Below are 18,475 nucleotides of genomic sequence, written 5' to 3'. Positions count from 1 at the left end.
TTATTTACTTATACATACATGCAGTCACAATAACTTTAATTCTCTATAAACAAGAACTGAATTTACAAGGACATTGTATAGACTGTAAAAAGTAATCACTAGCTCTGACCACACTTGTTGTCACTATCTTTACTGTAATTTTGCACATTTTATCCTTATATGTCTAAATTAATTTAATATTAGTTTTCCGGTTTTTCTGCATGTGCATAATAAAGGATTGTAAATGAGAATAATATTACTAACCCTATATATATAGTTATATATATATATATATATATATATATATAGAATAACCATACCGTGTCTAAAAATATAAAATTTATTGGTACAAGGATTAGAAACAGGAAGAAATCAAGGCTTTCCTGAGCATTTCTATCCTGTTTCGAGCTGAGTAAAAATACAATTTATATCGTAAGACAATGTATGGTTATTCTCTATATACTGCAACTCTTAAATTTCTTACAAAAGAAATATTTTGGGTAAAAACCAATATTTTGAATTTGAAGCGGATGACGTCAAGATTCCGTGAACCTGTATTACTTAATGACTTCATCAATAAAACTCTATGGAAACACATTGTCAGCGTCACAAAGAAGGTGATATACCTTCAGTGACAGTATATCACACAAAAATATACTGCCAATGCATTTTGACTGCTCAAATAAAAGGCTTGCAGTATAAATAAATATATGGTTTACAATGACAAAATTTGTTGTCAACGTATTGTATTCAAAAATGAATTTAGCTATATCATTTTATAATTATGTTCTTATAAAATCAATGTGTTAAAAACAATGGTTAACCTAAAAAAAGAAGTGTGTTCAGTATAAATGACACAACTAACACAAATTACACAGTACTATTAAAAAAATCATTGTTAGATTAAAGCTGTTATTTCTTCTATGGCTTCAAACCTCTCGATAAGAGCTACCGCACTGTCAATATCCTCTGAAGACTTTGATGGCATTTTTTTCTCTGCAGTTAACCGTGAAAAGTAAGATGTGATTTGACTAGCATTTAAGTATTCACTGTTGCAAAACATTTTGGTACCATTCTCCAGTGCAACTCTCATATTTCTTGCTACAGTGCCAGCATTCATCTTGTTCCCACTCTTTTCACCATCTTCAAATATTGACTTTAGATATAATTTAACTTTGTCTGAAAATCTCACATGCTTCCTTTCTTTTTTTAAGGCCCAACCTTGTTGTTCTTTGGCTATATCTTGTGAGATATTTGGTTGAGAAGCATCAGTTCGATTAAAATTCAATATTTCAGACAAGTTTATACAAGCATCATACCATCTGAGCTTAATCTTGTCATAAGTTGACATTTGTTGTAGATCATAGTTGTGATCACCAATCAGACAATGCATATGCATATCCATAAATGAGGTAAAGGTCTGAACACAACCTTCTTGACAACTGAAACCATCACCTGCAGAACTCTGCTTTATGGATCCTTCCACCTTCATTGGAGGTTTAAAATCAGCTATCACTTTCAATGACCTGAAAAAAGTTTATAAAATTCAAATTCATCTTTTTATAAAAATAAATCATGATTATACATGTATGTATTTTAATAAAACATGATTGTGTGAACAGAAACATGACCAATATGGTCTCAAGTCATTAATTGCTATTTATCATATTGGTTTTTGTTTTAACAGTTGTTATTATATGAAACTTCACATATATATAATGTCAAACTATCTAAACAGAATGATTTTTGTCAATAGTTTAAGGTTGTACTGTGACATGTAACTGCTTACATCAACACCATTATCATCATTTGGTAGATTGTGGATAGTGGTCCATGAATTGATTTTGTGTCATGAATTTTAATACCCAAATCCATTCTTTTGAATTACTAATTCACTTAAAATGGGGACCCATTGTTTTCATGCTATAAAACACATAGACAAATAATCTATTATCCAAATCAATGTCAGGATAGGCATATTTGCTAGGCAGCTGAAACAACATATACCATGCAAAATATTATTATGTTTAGTAAATTGTACCAACCTTTCATCTTGACTATTCATTTGTCCCTGAACAGATATATTTCTCCCTTGGCCAATACCATATGCTTTCCACATAGTTATTTGCATATTTTCCTGAAACTCTATATTGGATATTTTGGAGATTCCTTTAATCAGACCAGTTGCTCTATGATCATCCAAAGTATTTGTGATTTCCACATGAGCTGCTTGGCATCCAGAAACTCCCCCATAGTCATCTATTGCAGACTTCATATCTGAAGCACAAACTACATTTTTTCCATTTGAAACGCAGTCTGATTTTCCCTCGCATGTGAGCAATTTTGGCATCACAGTATGACTTTCCGCTTTGGGCTTCGCTGAAGTCATATCTTTTTATATAAACTCCTACATAAAAAAAAACTATTTAGAAAACTATACATCAAAAGATTACTTCAATTGTTTCTTAACAATCTGCTATCAGACGGTTACCTTATGCATATAAAAATCAAGCTCTGTATGTCAGACCAGTACGAAGTAACGGTCAATGTTCCAATCTTATCATCATGCTCTAGTCCTTAATATTTAGTTTTTATTATCATGTTCTACCCCTATCCATCCATAAATTGTTTGTGTGCAATAAAGTATTTTTAGATAAGAAAATCAAGTAAGAAAATCAGGTAACATTTGATACATACTTATCAATGGTAAATTCTTAACCTACATACAACATACCTGTCCTTTCACTAATAAAAGGAATGGAGAACCAAAGGTTACCACAATGGTAACAGCCAGCATTGTCACTGCGTAAGAAGACAGTTTTGATATTTGGCAACTGGCGTTTGATGGTCTGCAAAGTATGCTCCAAAAGTGCAGACACAGTATACCAGTCCTGTTTGGTTGCTTCTACACAATGTGCAAAAGTTCTGTGCTGAAATAGAAAAGACATTTTTAAAAGATGTTTGCTAGTCATGTTTTGTAATTTTTGTCAGACTTTAGGAATCCTCAGGTTTTATCCATTTGACTGTCATAAATATTTTTGAATGCTTACCCCTAATTTATCATAAATCTTTTACTTGTTCAGTTATAAGCCATTTTTATAACCTTACAAAATCTTTTCAATAGTTATTTAGAAATGAAACTGGTAAAAAAATCGAGAAATAACGTTTTTCCTGCCATATATCTTTGGTAAATATCTCATTGACCTATGATTTTTTTTATCTTTTGCATCCAGATATCTTTTGACAGAAGCATTGAGTACAGTGTTTGACCTATTTTATAGATACATATCTTAAACCAAATTGTGTACAATTTGCATTACCCCTTCTTTGTAATGAAACTTTTTGAGAATCTCAATCATATTATGCCAGTGTGCACCTCCTATTTTGTACTTGATCAAATTGATTTTTGGAGTTCCCAATACCAAAACATGAAATTTGCAAGGATCAGGGGTATAATTGTGTGAGCTCTGACCACAGTAGTTTTTATTTACTTTTATTTCATTTATTTAAAAAAAAAAAAAGTTTTTCTTTTGTGTAGGGTGCTGGTGGGGGAGTGGGTTGGTAGATATACCCCAAAACACTTTTTTTTATAAAAAAAAATAATAATACAAACCTTCAACTCTTCATTCTCTGACTTATAAATACAAACAGAGACATGCCAGTTGACACCTTTCTGTCCAAACCAGTCACTTTGTTTTTCCCTAAAAGACATGGGTAAGAATTTCATGGCCCAGTCCATGACAATGACTGCTTGTTCTGGTGAAAGGCTCTTCAAAAGATCACTGCGGCCTTTGTCTTGGTTGATGGTTCTTACAATGTGTCTTTTCCAATCTGTTATTCTTTCACAGGCTGATTCAATGTCACCATATATGTCAGATAGTAAATCTGGTGGAAGTTCATCTGCAATAGTTAAAAAACATTTCAGTCTAGTTTACTTTCTTATTACAATAATTTTATTAAAATCTATATAAACTGACACTGTTGTTGATGCACTGAGTTACAGATTAATTACTGATGACAAACAAACACTCCAAAACTGTCAAATTGGTGTCGAAACTATAATTTGGCATTACAATTAGAAAGATCATATCATAGTGAACATGTGTACTAAGTTTAAAGTTGTTTGGACTAAAACTTAATCAAAAACTACCTTGACCAAAAACTTTAACCCGACACAGGTCTCTCATTATCTATGTCTAGTGGACCGTGAAATTGGTGTCAAATCTATAATTTGGCATTACAATTAGAAAGATCATATCATAGGGAACAAGTGCACTGAGTTTCAATTTAATTGGACTTCAACTTCATCAAAACTAACTTGACTAAAAACTTTAACCTGACAGTGGACAGACAGACAAACGAACAGACCCACAGACCAGTAAACCTAATGCCCCTCTACAATCATAGGTGGGGCATACAAATAATATTTTTGACATTGTAATTCAGTATTTGTTTTACTAACAGTGTATCATACCTCCTAAATTACGGATCTGGCTTTTGACCTCCAGAACAGTGTTGGTAAATAAATCACACCGGTCACAGCTTGTGTCATGAATGTGATCACTGCACAGCTGCTGATGTTTCTGATCCATAGGATCAGAAAGGGCAAAACTAATGCAGTGATCAGCACATCTATCCTTTTGCTTAATGTGAGCCTTGAAATCTGTTTTCAAGTAAAGCTTTGCTGCTAACAGGTTTTCTCTGCATTCCTTAACTTGTATTAGCTTGTCATTATCTGACACATATCTTTCAATGCTTGACAGAGTTGATAATAGAGTCTCAAATCCCAAAGCACCATCTGCTGCAACATTATCCAGTCCTTTTAGATTAGTTCTTTTTGATGCAGGACATGCAGCCAAAATTTTGAAAAGAGTGGCTCTGGACAAAGGTGAGAAATCTGTTTCTTGGCAGAATGATTGGTAAATTGTCACTAGTGTTGAGTGACATGCTGTCCTTACAACCTGTGGGATGGTGATGACTTCTCCATTTCGTAAATGCATCTGCTTAGTGCCAACTGAAGTTACCTGAAAAATAAATACATTACAGACAAATACTTAGGACACATGTTTCATAATCTATCACATTCTGAAATACTGATTATGCAAATTATTTCAGGTATTCATCTTATCAATATTATCATTTTAAAATTTTGAAGTTTAGCAGATCATGACCATTCAAAAAAAACAAATGGTTTCAAAGTTAGTTAGTAAAATAAATAAAATTTTACAAATTGATTAGATGGGCTTCCATGGAAGAAGTATGTCCTTAAGAAACAGCAAGTTTAAGCAGGAGTTCGATGAGCAGCCGCAAAAAAATCACTTCTCACAGTATAGCACATAAGATAAAGCTTCTGACACCTACATGACCTAGTTGAGAAAATTTTGTGAAGACCACACATACATGTACTACGAAGCAGATGCAAGACGACAGAAGGTGATCTTTCCACATGCTCACAGGCAACATAATGAAAATATATTTACCTGATGAAATGAAGGATTCAGGAAGAAATCTAGTGCATGATCAAGCTTATCTTTATTCATTTTTTGGCGAACACATTTTTCTTTAATTGGAGGTGGAACACCTGAAATATATCAAATAGATGTTATGCTCACAAATGATACAACAAATATACATTTTAGTAAAAAGTAAGTTCAAGAGCCATGTATGTATAATCAATTACTCAGTAGAACTTGCTTTTAAGAACAAAATTAACCAAATCTAAGGATGCTAATGAAAAGCTATGAATGTAAAAATAAATCTGAAATCAAGCAAACAGGACTCTTTAAAATACAAGCTTTGATTGTGTCTGGCCAAGAGAAAAGTACCACTTACATTTTTTTGATGCAAAGACTGACAGTGTCCTTTCATAATCACTGCAAATGACATTGATACATGTACTTTTAAAATATTATAAATAAATGGTTTCAGTATTTACAAACAAATCCTCAATTTGTCATTTTTGTAACTTTGGTATTTCAAAGAGTGGGTGTAATATCCTAAGAGATACATACAGAACTGATTATGAAGAGTGTAATACCTTTTCCACAAGTCTTTGCATGTATTCTGGCTTGGTCAATCTCATATATGCTAATGCCAGGAAATATGTCTCTCAGCTGCTGCTTTGTGTAATTTAATGAGATCATTGACAGAAACTGCTTTTTGGTACACTTGTCAGTTGATTCTTTGAAGAGTTGAACAACCAGCTCATCTACTTTAGGTGATGGTGTTGAACACTGAAATAACATTTCAAAAATTAACATTTAAGTTATATTTTTAAATTATAATCTCAAATAAGGGTATCTGCCTCAGTGATGTAATGGTTAGCGTAATCGGCTTGAGTGCGGTAGGTTGTGAGTTCGACTCTCAGCCTGGTAAAACCAAATACTTGAAATTGGTATTTGCTGCTTCTCTGCCAAGCATGCAGCATTTTGAAATACCCAGTAGAAATGTGAAAATTCTATAACTCCTCAAACAGTTGTCAAATCAAAATGTGTATATAAATGGGTCAAACACATGTGATAGCAAATAATTGCCAGAAGTTTCAAATGGTTTCAGAGCAGATGTTTTATAATGACCTTTGGGAAGACATTTAAATCAAAATTGTTTGCTAAGACTAATTTATTTCATCATTGACAAATAATGTTAGGGGGTTAGATTCTATATTCTATGACTTGTGACTGTTTACTCAAATTGCAAATACTTTTTACATAGGCCAAGTATAAAATATATTACATTAATCTCAAAAATAGTTTGTTTCAAGGGCAGTATATTTACCATGTCCATATATATGAGTTGCCAAACTTTTTTTGCTTGAAATGGTGCAAGACAGTCAAGAGCTTCATGAACCGTAGCAGATGCTTTTCTCTTCAGGCTGCGCACTGTTCTTGGTTTGAGTTCGTTAACATCCTTCCTTATTTGGTATGTAATTGGACTGATTTTCCCCCCACCAATAATGTTCAGTGCACTGTTTATTTCCTCTAATGTGTTTCTTTGTATGTCATTTTCTGCACTCCATGATGATATCTGAGATGATGGCAGAGAAACCTTTAAAAAATAGGAATTGCAATAGATTTCATTTTTTTAAATACATATAACTCAGATTGCTTTTTTTTAAATCATCTGTCTTGAATCATTGGCAATGGCATGGAACGCCAAAGATTTTTTTTCTGTTGGGGTGGTTAAAATTTTAATGTGAAATTATAGATTGTTGGGGTCGTCATAACTCATTTTCTGTTTGAGGGATATAAATAAAATGAAACGAGAGTGGATTGTATCTGACATTCCAAGAGTTGCATAGAACTGTGAGTTAACTCACTAAAGGATACCCCCACTTCCAATAAACTAAATTAGTTCAATTATCTCCCTTAAAATATTTTGGACCAGGATTTTTGTCTTTCATGCACATTCTCAGATTATGTACTGCAAGTGTGTCAAGTTTCATCAGTATCCATCAAGGCTTTAAGAAGAAGTTGCGCTTACAAGACCTGTTACCACATATTGCAATATCAAACTAAGTAAGTTCAATTATCTCCCTTTAAATATTTTGAACCAGGTTTTTTTCTTCTTCATGTATATCCTCAGGTTTTGACTGCAACTGTGTAAAAATTCATTAGTATCTGTCAATTTGTTTGGGAGGAGTTGCACTTACAAGATATATGTATGAGCCTGTCCCAAGTCAAAAGCCTGTAATTCAGTGGTTGTCGTTTGTTTATGTGTTAAATATTTGTTATTAATTTGTTAATTTTTTTATATAAATAAGGACGTTAGTGTCCTCGTTTGAATTGTTTTAAATTGTCATTTAGGAGTCTGTTATAGCTGACTATGCGGTATGGGCTTTGCTCATTGTTGAAGTCCCTATGGTGACCTATAGTTGTTAATTTCTGTGTCATGTTGGTCTCTTATGGAGAGTTGTCTCATTGGCAATCATACCACATCTTCTTTTTTATATAGACTGACAGGGTGATTCCTATATACCCCCAAAACTTTGATTGTGGGTCCATATTGACTGTGTGTTTACTACATTTTTTTATCTAGATTCTTGGTAGGGCATATATATTTTCCTTCTTTTTTTTAAAGATGGGGGGTCTAAACAACTTACTGAAATTGAGTTAGTAAAGCTGAACTATCAAGGTATAAAAAGGCTTAAAATACTTCATACAAGGAAATGTTTATGAGGATATATCAATATATGTTATAACTTATATGTGGCTGTTTTAATTTTGTATAATGAATCTATATATACAGTGTATATCCTTTTTTTCTATTGTGTAATTCTTTAAAAAAAATACCGTATAATTTTCTGAATCAGACTGTGAAATCCATATAGATGCTTCATCTTCACTTATCTGAAAAGAGGAATTTATTTCAGGTTCTAATTACAAACATACATGTGTGCAATACATGCAAGAAGAATACAAGATATGTTTTAATTATATCTTGCTCATCCTCATTCCAAAAAAGGAACAGGGTAAACAGGAATTTGTTTAGTGATGAATCTGAAAACATAGCACCTGGTATAGATAGCTCTAATATATATATGAACATGGATACCAAATTTGAAAAAAACAGGATCTAAAAAAAATGTGACAAAATTTCATGGGACAGACTGACGGTCTCATTTTCAGGTATACAGATCGTTTGACTATCATAAGACTCAACTATGCTCAGTTTGAAGAAATTTGGGTAAATTGTTCTCTAGTTACAGTGCAAAATGTTTACAATGGACAGACGGAAGGACGGACGGCTGACACTTGAATACCATAATTCCTCCTGTCAAAATTGAAATTGATGGACGTATAAAAACACAAGTTCATTTATTGACACAAATAAGTTTTATCATTTATAAGAATTTAACCAGTATAAATGGAGTGGTATTATAAAAGCAATATAACCGGTAGTTAAATTCTATGACATTGAACTTTTATAGTTGATTTATTTTTAAAAAGCAGTTATTTTTTTCTTATTTATGAATATGTGTTAATGTTCATACCATGTCATTTTCTTCCTTAGCTGTCATATCTTCTGACTGCATGCCCTTATATCTTGTCTGGTTCTGTTCAACTACTGAAAACTAATAAAAACAAAGAAGTTTGAACAGTAAAATACAGAGTAATTAAAAACAGAATTACTGAGATGATGAATAGAATAGAAAAGATAATATGAATTGGATCACCATTTCATCATATTATTTATCTTTTTGCAAATACATTTGTGTAATTTTTTTTTCATCCAGTACATCCTAAATAAAAACCATGTTTATACCCATTTTTTAAATTTAAATCATAATTGGTATGAATTCTGTATGTAAAAAACTATGTAAATCTTTTAACTGACAGTCGTCCTGTGAAGATCTTTGATCACTGGCTATGGGATTTGTGCTTTTATTCCATGTTGAAGACTCTGTAGTAATGTAAAGTTATGTCTGAGCTTGAGAGCTGTCTCAATGGCACTCATAACACATTTTATTTATAATTGAATGGAAGTGATTATGATATTTTTTAAGAGGTTTTCCTGTTAAATCATCAATAATACTAAATGGCACATTACAAATATATAGCAAAAACATCACACAAAAATCCATACCTTATGCTCTAAATAATGACCATCAGAATCCATATCACAAGGATAAATGTCCATCTAAAAGATAAATGAATAAAATATATATATGTATCCTAAAATTGAAACTAAAGTTTAGTTTGGTATACAGAATACAAGTAGTTTTAAAAGTGATTGCTTGACCACCAAAATGGGATTTTTACCTCTCAAAATATAAATTGGGGGATGTTTTACAAAAAGAAGATGATTGAGTCTCCAGTGAAATTTTGTTCAAACCATTTTTCAGTTGTGTATTTTGTATTTCAGTGTGTCTAGACATCTCCAAAAAATGTGCTGTCTTGGTGGTCAATTTCTTTTGCATAGATCATGTTAAATTATTGCTGTTTACTGAGAAAGGTTAAATTATGCTTTTAAAAATGCTATATTATTGAAAAGTGAATCTTCTTCCTTCTTAATTTACATTGCGTCTTGGATAGAGCCATGTCTTATTGGCACCCATACCACATTTAAGAGATAACTGTATTATATTTGAAACTTTGCGGACGTCAATCTGTCGTTTTACTGACCCAAATTGAGTTAACCTGTCATCCAATCAAAATCATTGATACACATGTACAATAATTGCAATAGAAATACTTTTTTATAAACTAAATAAATATCCATACCTGATCATTTATTTTTATTTCTCCTGAATTCTCATCACCAGGAATAATGTCCATCTAAAATAAAGATAAATATATACATGTTGTACTCAAAAATCATTTAGGAAAATAATAAATAACAAACTGGTAGTGTGTTTACTTTTAAAAATATACCTGTGATGTGAATCAAGGCTCCATATTGAAGGCTGTACTGTAACCTATAATTGCTTATATTTACTAATTTAGGTCTTGTATGGAGAGTTGTCTCATTGACAATTATACCACATCTGTTTTTGTTTATATAAAACATGTAAGGATTATCATTATGCATATCTAACAATTGAAAAAAAAAATATAATTACAACAACAAAAAATAGATAGTTCTGAATTATCAATTTAGGAAATGAACGTAGCATGAAATATTTCTCTGTCAGGTTTGGATTGGTATGCTTAATGCATAATTATACATGTACATATTATAAATATTGACTATTTTTTTATGTTCCTCCTAAGTCATACATTGTCAGTATCCACATTCCATAAGTTTTTAAGGAGACACTGACTGTTTGACTATATATAAATAATATAAAAACTATCCTGTATTACATTTATTATAAAGGAAGCCTTTAATCATACATGTTATTTTGTATACAGTTGAGTGACATGTGATAAAAAATTACTTGAAGTAAGTTTATTCTTACCATATCAGGAAATAATTCTAGGATGTTACATGTTTTTGTTTTGCAGACTTTACAGATAGCTGAAATAAAATATAACAATATAAATAAAAATATAACACATTTATTTTCAATTGAATCCTTATTAACTTTTAGGAATATACATTGTATGAAACACCCACAAGCATATCAATGAATAGTTTGTCCAACCTTTTTAACCAAAATGAGTAAGAAACTATAGGAAAAGAGACAACTAAATGAATGGCCATTAAAAAAATGAAAATCAACAGCAACCAAAGACACCAGCTGAATTACAGGGTCCTGATTTTTGCTACAGTAAAAGAATGACAAAATCAGCATGTTTTGTTTTTGTTTGGATTGTTTTACACAAATCTTGCATTGACCCTTTAAACAATTAAAACTTTCTATGTGAAGTAAGCAAATGTTCTTTGTTGAATGCCATGTAAGTTAATTACCTATACTTGCAAACATTAATTTTTTTTATTGAGAGTTAATTGTCCCATCATTAGTTAATTGGCAATCATTCCACATCTTCTTATTTTCAAATGTATTATGTATACTAAACATGCTGAAAAGCTAATAACATTCATGACATTCATGGCATATTTTTTTTTTAAAAGATCAAACTCGATTAGATATAACGGTTGAATAACCTGCTAAACATTGTAGCTACAAAATGTAGATCATTTTGAGTAAGCTACCCATTCATAGACTATACATGTACCAACAAGTGAGCAAGTAAATAGTAGGACATTTTTTAATGTAAATGTTCTGAGTTTTCATGTAAATGCACAAAGTACTATATATGGTTTCTATATTGTGTTATATCTCTTCTTCCATTTACTTTGAATATGGCAATTTAATTTCCAGCAATTAGAACATAATTGTGGAAATTATAAGATCTTGGGATACACTGTCAATAAAATTGGCTTACAAACTGATTTTTTTTTTTGCAGGAATTAATTTTATTTATTTTCTCCAAGTGTGATATTCTTTATATCCTGGTTTTTGTGACCCAGTTGCTAATCCTGTTTAAGTGTTTTCTTTACCAAAACTCTTGTCCTGCTTATTTTTAATTTCATCCTACCCCCCCCCCCCCTTTTTTACAAATCAAATGGTAACTCCATTATTTGGGCATCAATGACAAAAAAGATACAACCATTTATGAGAATATAATTATTTCAAAACTCTGAAATAACCTACCTGATCCTATTGGCAAGAATGTTCCTCCCTGTGAAATCAGAGCGTAGCTGGTCCTGTATGATATCGGTCTATCCCCTTTACTCTTTCCAGTATGGCCAGGAAATACACATGATGTTTTCCTCTTCCAATTCAACCCCAAAGATGACCGATGATAAGGGCAAACAGTGAAATGTGGCATTAAACGAAATATACCAACACGTAAACATATAAGAAGACCTTCTGTCAAAATGTTCTCATCGTATGAAATGTTCAATGAACGTAAGTGATTTGATACTGACTTCTTACATTCTTTCAAATAAATTAACTTTGAAGCATTTTCTGAGGTTGAAACATGTGAACATGGAGTCTTAGAAAAGTGAGAAAGGCTGCATAAATGTGTAGTCTGCTCTGAGATGTCTACTTCCTCAGCCATATTGTTACTATACAACTGTAGGGTAATTGTATTTCTACACTGGAGAGTCACGAAAGGGGAGATAATTTGAAGCTTCCATTAGCAACCAATACACTGATTACAATACAAATTTCTTTAAATTTTAGCAAATTAATTTATTTATTTCCAAATCATTTTCTTTTCAAAATTGGATAGTAAAACAATTATCTTTCAGATTTAATAAAGATTTTTAATGAATGTAACCGATAAAAGATTTTATTTCAATTTAAAAATGTAAAATTTATAAAGGAAACAACAGTGCATTTCTTCAAAATCCATGAACTGAATGATCTGATAAAAACCAAATCGACCCATATCAGTAGGAATTATTAAGTTTAATGATATTATTACATCTTTTTCTTGATATTACAGCCAATTTCAGTGAAATATGTAATAATGGGTCTGCCACTAATTTTTGATTTTGCATGATTCTTAGGCAGACAGCTACTTAATAGGATAAAAATGTAATGCTGTTAGTATATATAAAACAGGCAATAACTCTCGTTACTCCTGGGAAAATTGCCGGGATTTTGCAACCTAAATGGGTAATTTAAAATTAATATTTTTGTTTCGTCGAACTTTTACCTTACGTTCATGGTTCATATGCCAATGTTGGATTTCTTTGAATTGGTCTGTTTTTCAGATACTTTAGGATAGTCAAACTATGTATGGCGTATTTAATAATTGTAGGGTGTACCAATCTGTCCGGCATGTGTCATTTTACCTTGACATCATTTCATGGTTCATTTTTTTCTATGAGGTTTGTTTCTGAGAAAATTTTAGCAATATGCTAACGGAATTCGATGTTAGGAATGATTGTAAAGCCTACATGTCTGTGTGAAAGGGTTTAGTTCGACTTTAATGCATTACATTTATCACTTACATGTTAATTTAAAGTAATGCTTGAAGAAAAAAATCTTTTTTGTATTATCAACATAAATTAAAATGAGAATATTAGAACAGGCGAGAAATATAAGTGTGTCCACTCTTGTTGCTTTTCGGTCAATTCCTGCAAATTGATATATATATCTGTAGGATTGATATATATATTTGTAGGATCCTTTACTATAGATAATTTAGCTGATCTGTAACAATAACATCTTCATGCCTTATATATCATGTACTGTAGTACGCCGCTAGATGAAAACTGACGTGGAAAGGTAACATATGGCCACCGAAAGCTCTTTTTTTGAGAGCCCAGGTGGTCGTGTGGTCTAGCGGGACGGCTGCAGTGCAGGCGATTTGGTGTCACGATATCACAGTAGCATGGGTTCGAATCCCGGCGAGGGAAGAACCAAAAATTTGCGAAAGCAAATTTACAGATCTAACATTGTTAGGTTGATGTTTAGACGAGTTGTATATATATATATATATATCACAGTAGCATGGGTTCGAATCCCGGCGAGGGAAGAACCAAAAATTTGCGAAAGCAAATTTACAGATCTAACATTGTTGGGTTGATGTTTAGACGAGTTGTATATATATATATATATATATAGCTATTAAAACCAGGTTAGCGATTCAGGCTCCTATGAGTAAAGTTAGATTACCGGAAATCGTTAAAGTGTGACCTTATCTTGGCCTCAATTTCACAGCCCAATAACAGAGACTCGTCGAATGAGCGATTTAGACACCTAGTATATTGTTTAATTATATAACAATTTGTACATTATGGAATGTATTAGGCTGTCGTCATCACGGTCTGTGGCATAACGATAACTGTTTTGTTATATATTTATATGTCTTTATTAAATTGATTGCTGTTTTACTTACAGCGGCAAATAACAAATAATTTTCATAACGATAATATAAGTTTACTTAATTCTTCACTATTGAAAACAGAAATGTGGGTTGGTTAACAATTTTCCAAAATAAACTGATTTCTGATAGAATAATAAAAGTCGATACCCATGAAATCATATATATCTCGAACATTTTCACACGTTGATGAGAAATAAACTAAAATCAATAATCAAAAACCTAGCAAAACACAGCTTTTATAAACACTTTTTTTTCAAAATAGTAAAGGTTTATGATTCGTATCTCAAGGGAGAACTGAAGTAAGCATACAAAATAGTGTTTTTGCTTCCTGTGGTGTGTCCACGACGTTGAAATCATCCAGATTCACATTTGTAATTTGCTGGATGAATTGACAGAACTCTTCTGAACAGCCTCTGGGCAGCATTGGTTTGGTGTAGAGCCTAGTAATGTCATCAAAGATACTTTCGTCACATGGTATGTCATAGGAATAGTCGACAGCGTCATAAAGTAGTGGCTGGTTGTACATAACATCCGGGACGCCATAGTTTTGATCAACTTGACGTTGTGACCGAATTCTATGACTATTCCACATATTTTTGAAAATATCTAAATGTTGTTGTATAACTGGCAGGAAACAAAAACGTACACACTGTAGATGAACTGGATTTGTGTTATTGAGCTCTCCGTTATCTATCATGTCTTTAAACATATTTCTCCAGAATGTGGTGAAGTAAGGACACAGAAAACTTCACAGCATCTCAATCCTTTGATTCCCAGTTGATCGCCCCTCAGAAAAACTTCTGTACCCTGACATGTTATCATTGTGAACTGCACGTAACGCTATTTGTATCGACCTTATAATAACGTTCTCCGTACCAGCATCTGACCGAACCAATCGTGGAACACGCTTGGATTGTCTAAGGAATTCTACAAAATTAAGCGCAACATTACGTGGGTTTTTATTCGTATGACTTGCAGTTAGCCAAATGATTTTTCGAGAAAAGCCATCGATTGCTCCATGCACTGATATTCCAAAGGGTTTGAGTTTATCATATCCATCTATGTGAATACAAAAATTTGGTCCTAGATTACAATATCTTCTTCGCACAAGTCGACGTCGAGATCTTGCAACTACACCATCATAATGTATAGCTTTCAGTGCAATTCTCACCGTTTCCTGAGTAGCATTGATGCCACAGCAAGAATTAAGTATTTTCCACATTGCTCTATATCCAATATTAAAGTATCCTTGTTTGTGCAGTTGAATTATCTTTTGAACGATATTAATCAATGGACTCTCTGCACCATATCTTCTCAGTCGAAGTCTTTATCATTCTGTAGACTGTCTTAACACTAACAAATTTATTATGAACGAAAAGTAAAAATCCAGCTATTTCTTTAGCCGTATATGAAGAAGTAAAATAATAAGCAACTAACTCATCCGTTGAAGCAGTGTCACCTGGGTAACGCAAAGGATTTACAGTGTCAGCCATTTTATAATATGTTCTGAAAAAAAAAGTAAACGGTTATATACTTCAAAAGCAAAATCGTAACTAAAACATGCTTATAATGAGGCAAGCATGTTGGAGGTCACAGATTGAGAATAAAGCCAGTTTTAAGTTCAACTTTTCATTCTATTTAAATTAGGGGTTCATATTGTATTGTACATTTCATGATGACTTTTTGTTGACGCAACTGCACGTACTTAAATACTTTCGTTATGACCTTGTTAATTTATCAGTTCCTTCTACATTACTATTTTCTGAATATGTTGCAGATCTCGCAAATTCACAACTTTTTTTGCAGAAAACAAAATATGAGCCAACGAACATGGAAGTTACCTTTTTGGTTTATTTACAAATTCAGCAAACATATCTACATACATCTTACAAACATATAGAAAAAATCCCTGAAGTTTAATACTACCAGTAAATGCAGTTGTAACTAATAAAGGAGAAACAATATCTTGAAAATCTGAATTTTAGATTATCATTCCCAATCCTACTCTGAGCAGCACTTTCATAATTTATTTCACGCTTTCAAAAATTGCCGTGAATTCTTTCAAACAATGCATTTTTGTTAATAAAATTAAAAAATAAGAGATTTCCTCTCTCCAAATTTGATGCAACACATTTAAGATATATGCACTATACACATATATATCTTTATCGTAGTGACCACAGATAAATACCCATATAAAAATATTTTCAAATAATTTGAACTTCGACAATTAAAAAAAAATATAAATGCAAAAAATGATATTTGATTCATATCATATGATTTTAGTATTTTGGTAAACATAAAAATATTGTTTGAACCATTCAAGTATCTGTATTTGCAGTTTTAGGACAAAACGACCAGCACTAAATGATAGGATTTGAAGTAAGAACATAGGGTTGATACGTTTTAAAAGATAAACTTGTATCAACTGGTGCAAGAAGATATGTGTCTAAAAACGTCATAAAAAACATATTTTTCTACTTGAACCGAGTAGTGGCGTAGTTTTACTTATTTGTTGTCAAAATATGTCTATACACTGTACATATATAAACTTAAAGTTCATATCCTATATATGCGACAATATATAACTTAAAATACAGTCAGCTTCAATTGTCTTTCAATTGAAAGCTGTTGATTTACATACTGAACAGCTTGATCTATGTCAAACTGTGAAAAGAATGAAACATGTAAAAATCTAAGTTGCTCACATGATGATACAATCAAACAAATATCAGTAAACATAAAATAAATTTGGCATGCATCAAAAATGACATGAAATTTGAAATTTCGAGACAAATCTGCAATGGTTGCAGCAGTAACCTTAGTGAATGAAATATAAAGGTGTCTCAGTTGTGAAGCATGTGACAATATTACTACTTGGTTATCATTTATTGATGTCCCACTTATATCAAGGGTGGTTAAATTTCGCAAGGACATTACAAATGCAAGATTGTTTAGCGGTGTTTCTGCTACATACAATTCTTGAATAGTAGGAGTAAGCTTTAGCATCAATTTGGTAAATCTGTGTGACCCAAAAGTAATATTTTGGTTACTTAGATTGAGACATACAAGCTGATTATTTTTCACGATTTTTCCATCATTGCAATGTCTATAGTATAGGAATCGTCAAATTCTACAATAGTCCACAAGCTTTGCATTTTTCGCACAACATCCTTTAGACCTCTGCATATTTTACAGACTGTATAAAGTAACCCCGACACAGGAATATAACTAAGTACCATTATCACTTATTCTTCAGGAAGGTCTAATAGACTAGCTGAAAATATTAAACAAGTGAATTATTGCAAACACCTATATTTTATAAATGTCATACTTATTTTTTCAAGAATCTAATATACTTTTATTCTATATGTACGAGTGCTCAGGTGAAGACCGAAGAGCGTTGTTTTGTTATATTTGCCATTTTATAAATTAAAACAAAATTAAAATGTATCAATAGCTTCAAAAGTTATAGATATATTTTGACATTTTAACTGAGTTTACAAATGGAAAATATAACATAATAAAACCTCCAATGATGTTGACTTGAGTCTTTTTGTCGCTGTTTTTAAAAGAAGTAGAAGCTAGATATCTGCACTGAAATATATATCAAGCCACTCAGTGACTCACATAAAGTTTCAAGACACTTTATGTTAAAAAACTCCAATGATTGGAGACCATGGTTCAAAGGTAAATTACTCAGAAATGAGTATGCAACATTCACCAATTTTAGATATTGATAAATTAATTATGTATATTTTTCATGTTAATTAATTTTACTAATATTCCACGTTTGATATGGAAACAAGGTATGGGATACCCATAATTGCCACGTTTATTACAAGCCGTTCACGTCAAAACTCAGTATGTTTAAACCATTTTTCGAAAAATTTACACACTGAGAATTAGAAAGAAAAACACTGAGATGAAATAAACTGAAAAACACATCCTGAGAATTGAAAATTACACAATGAGATTTGTGCGCACTTTTTCTGCGCACAGATCTAATTTGCATATCTAATCTGTATCTATTTCAATCTTAAACAACTAGGAGACAGAACTCGCTTTTAATTTGTAGCCTGAGTTCATGGCTCAAATTGTTATTTCGATTAAGTTTATGTCATCAGCAGTCCAAGGTCTGTTTAAGTTACGATTAGTAAAGATGTGAAGAATTTCCCTAAATCTCCTGTATCTTTAATTGACATTAT

The 18,475-nt window shown here is 31.8% G+C and overlaps 1 protein-coding gene and 1 pseudogene across 1 annotated transcript; both read right to left on the bottom strand.

The window, feature by feature from the left end:
* Positions 1–265: 265 nt before the first annotated feature.
* Positions 266–6,207, bottom strand: LOC134725800 (uncharacterized; annotated as a pseudogene).
* Positions 6,208–6,299: 92 nt separating this feature from the next.
* On the bottom strand, positions 6,300–12,593 carry LOC134726669 (uncharacterized). The gene is made up of 8 exons (XM_063591081.1): positions 12,077–12,593; positions 10,877–10,935; positions 10,200–10,253; positions 9,562–9,615; positions 8,969–9,049; positions 8,268–8,324; positions 6,754–7,023; positions 6,300–6,347 (listed from the first exon to the last, which is right to left on the bottom strand). The coding sequence occupies exons 1-8, from the start codon at positions 12,486–12,488 to the stop codon at positions 6,300–6,302; spliced, it is 1,035 nt and encodes a 344-aa protein (XP_063447151.1). The 5' UTR covers positions 12,489–12,593.
* Between the last annotated feature and the right edge of the window lie 5,882 nt (positions 12,594–18,475).

The sequence above is a fragment of the Mytilus trossulus genome, chromosome 7 (assembly GCF_036588685.1).
Source record: "Mytilus trossulus isolate FHL-02 chromosome 7, PNRI_Mtr1.1.1.hap1, whole genome shotgun sequence".
Taxonomy (NCBI): Eukaryota; Metazoa; Mollusca; class Bivalvia; order Mytilida; family Mytilidae; genus Mytilus; species Mytilus trossulus.
The sequence above is the reverse complement of the archived record's forward strand: the minus strand, read 5'-3'. Positions and strand labels throughout refer to the sequence as shown.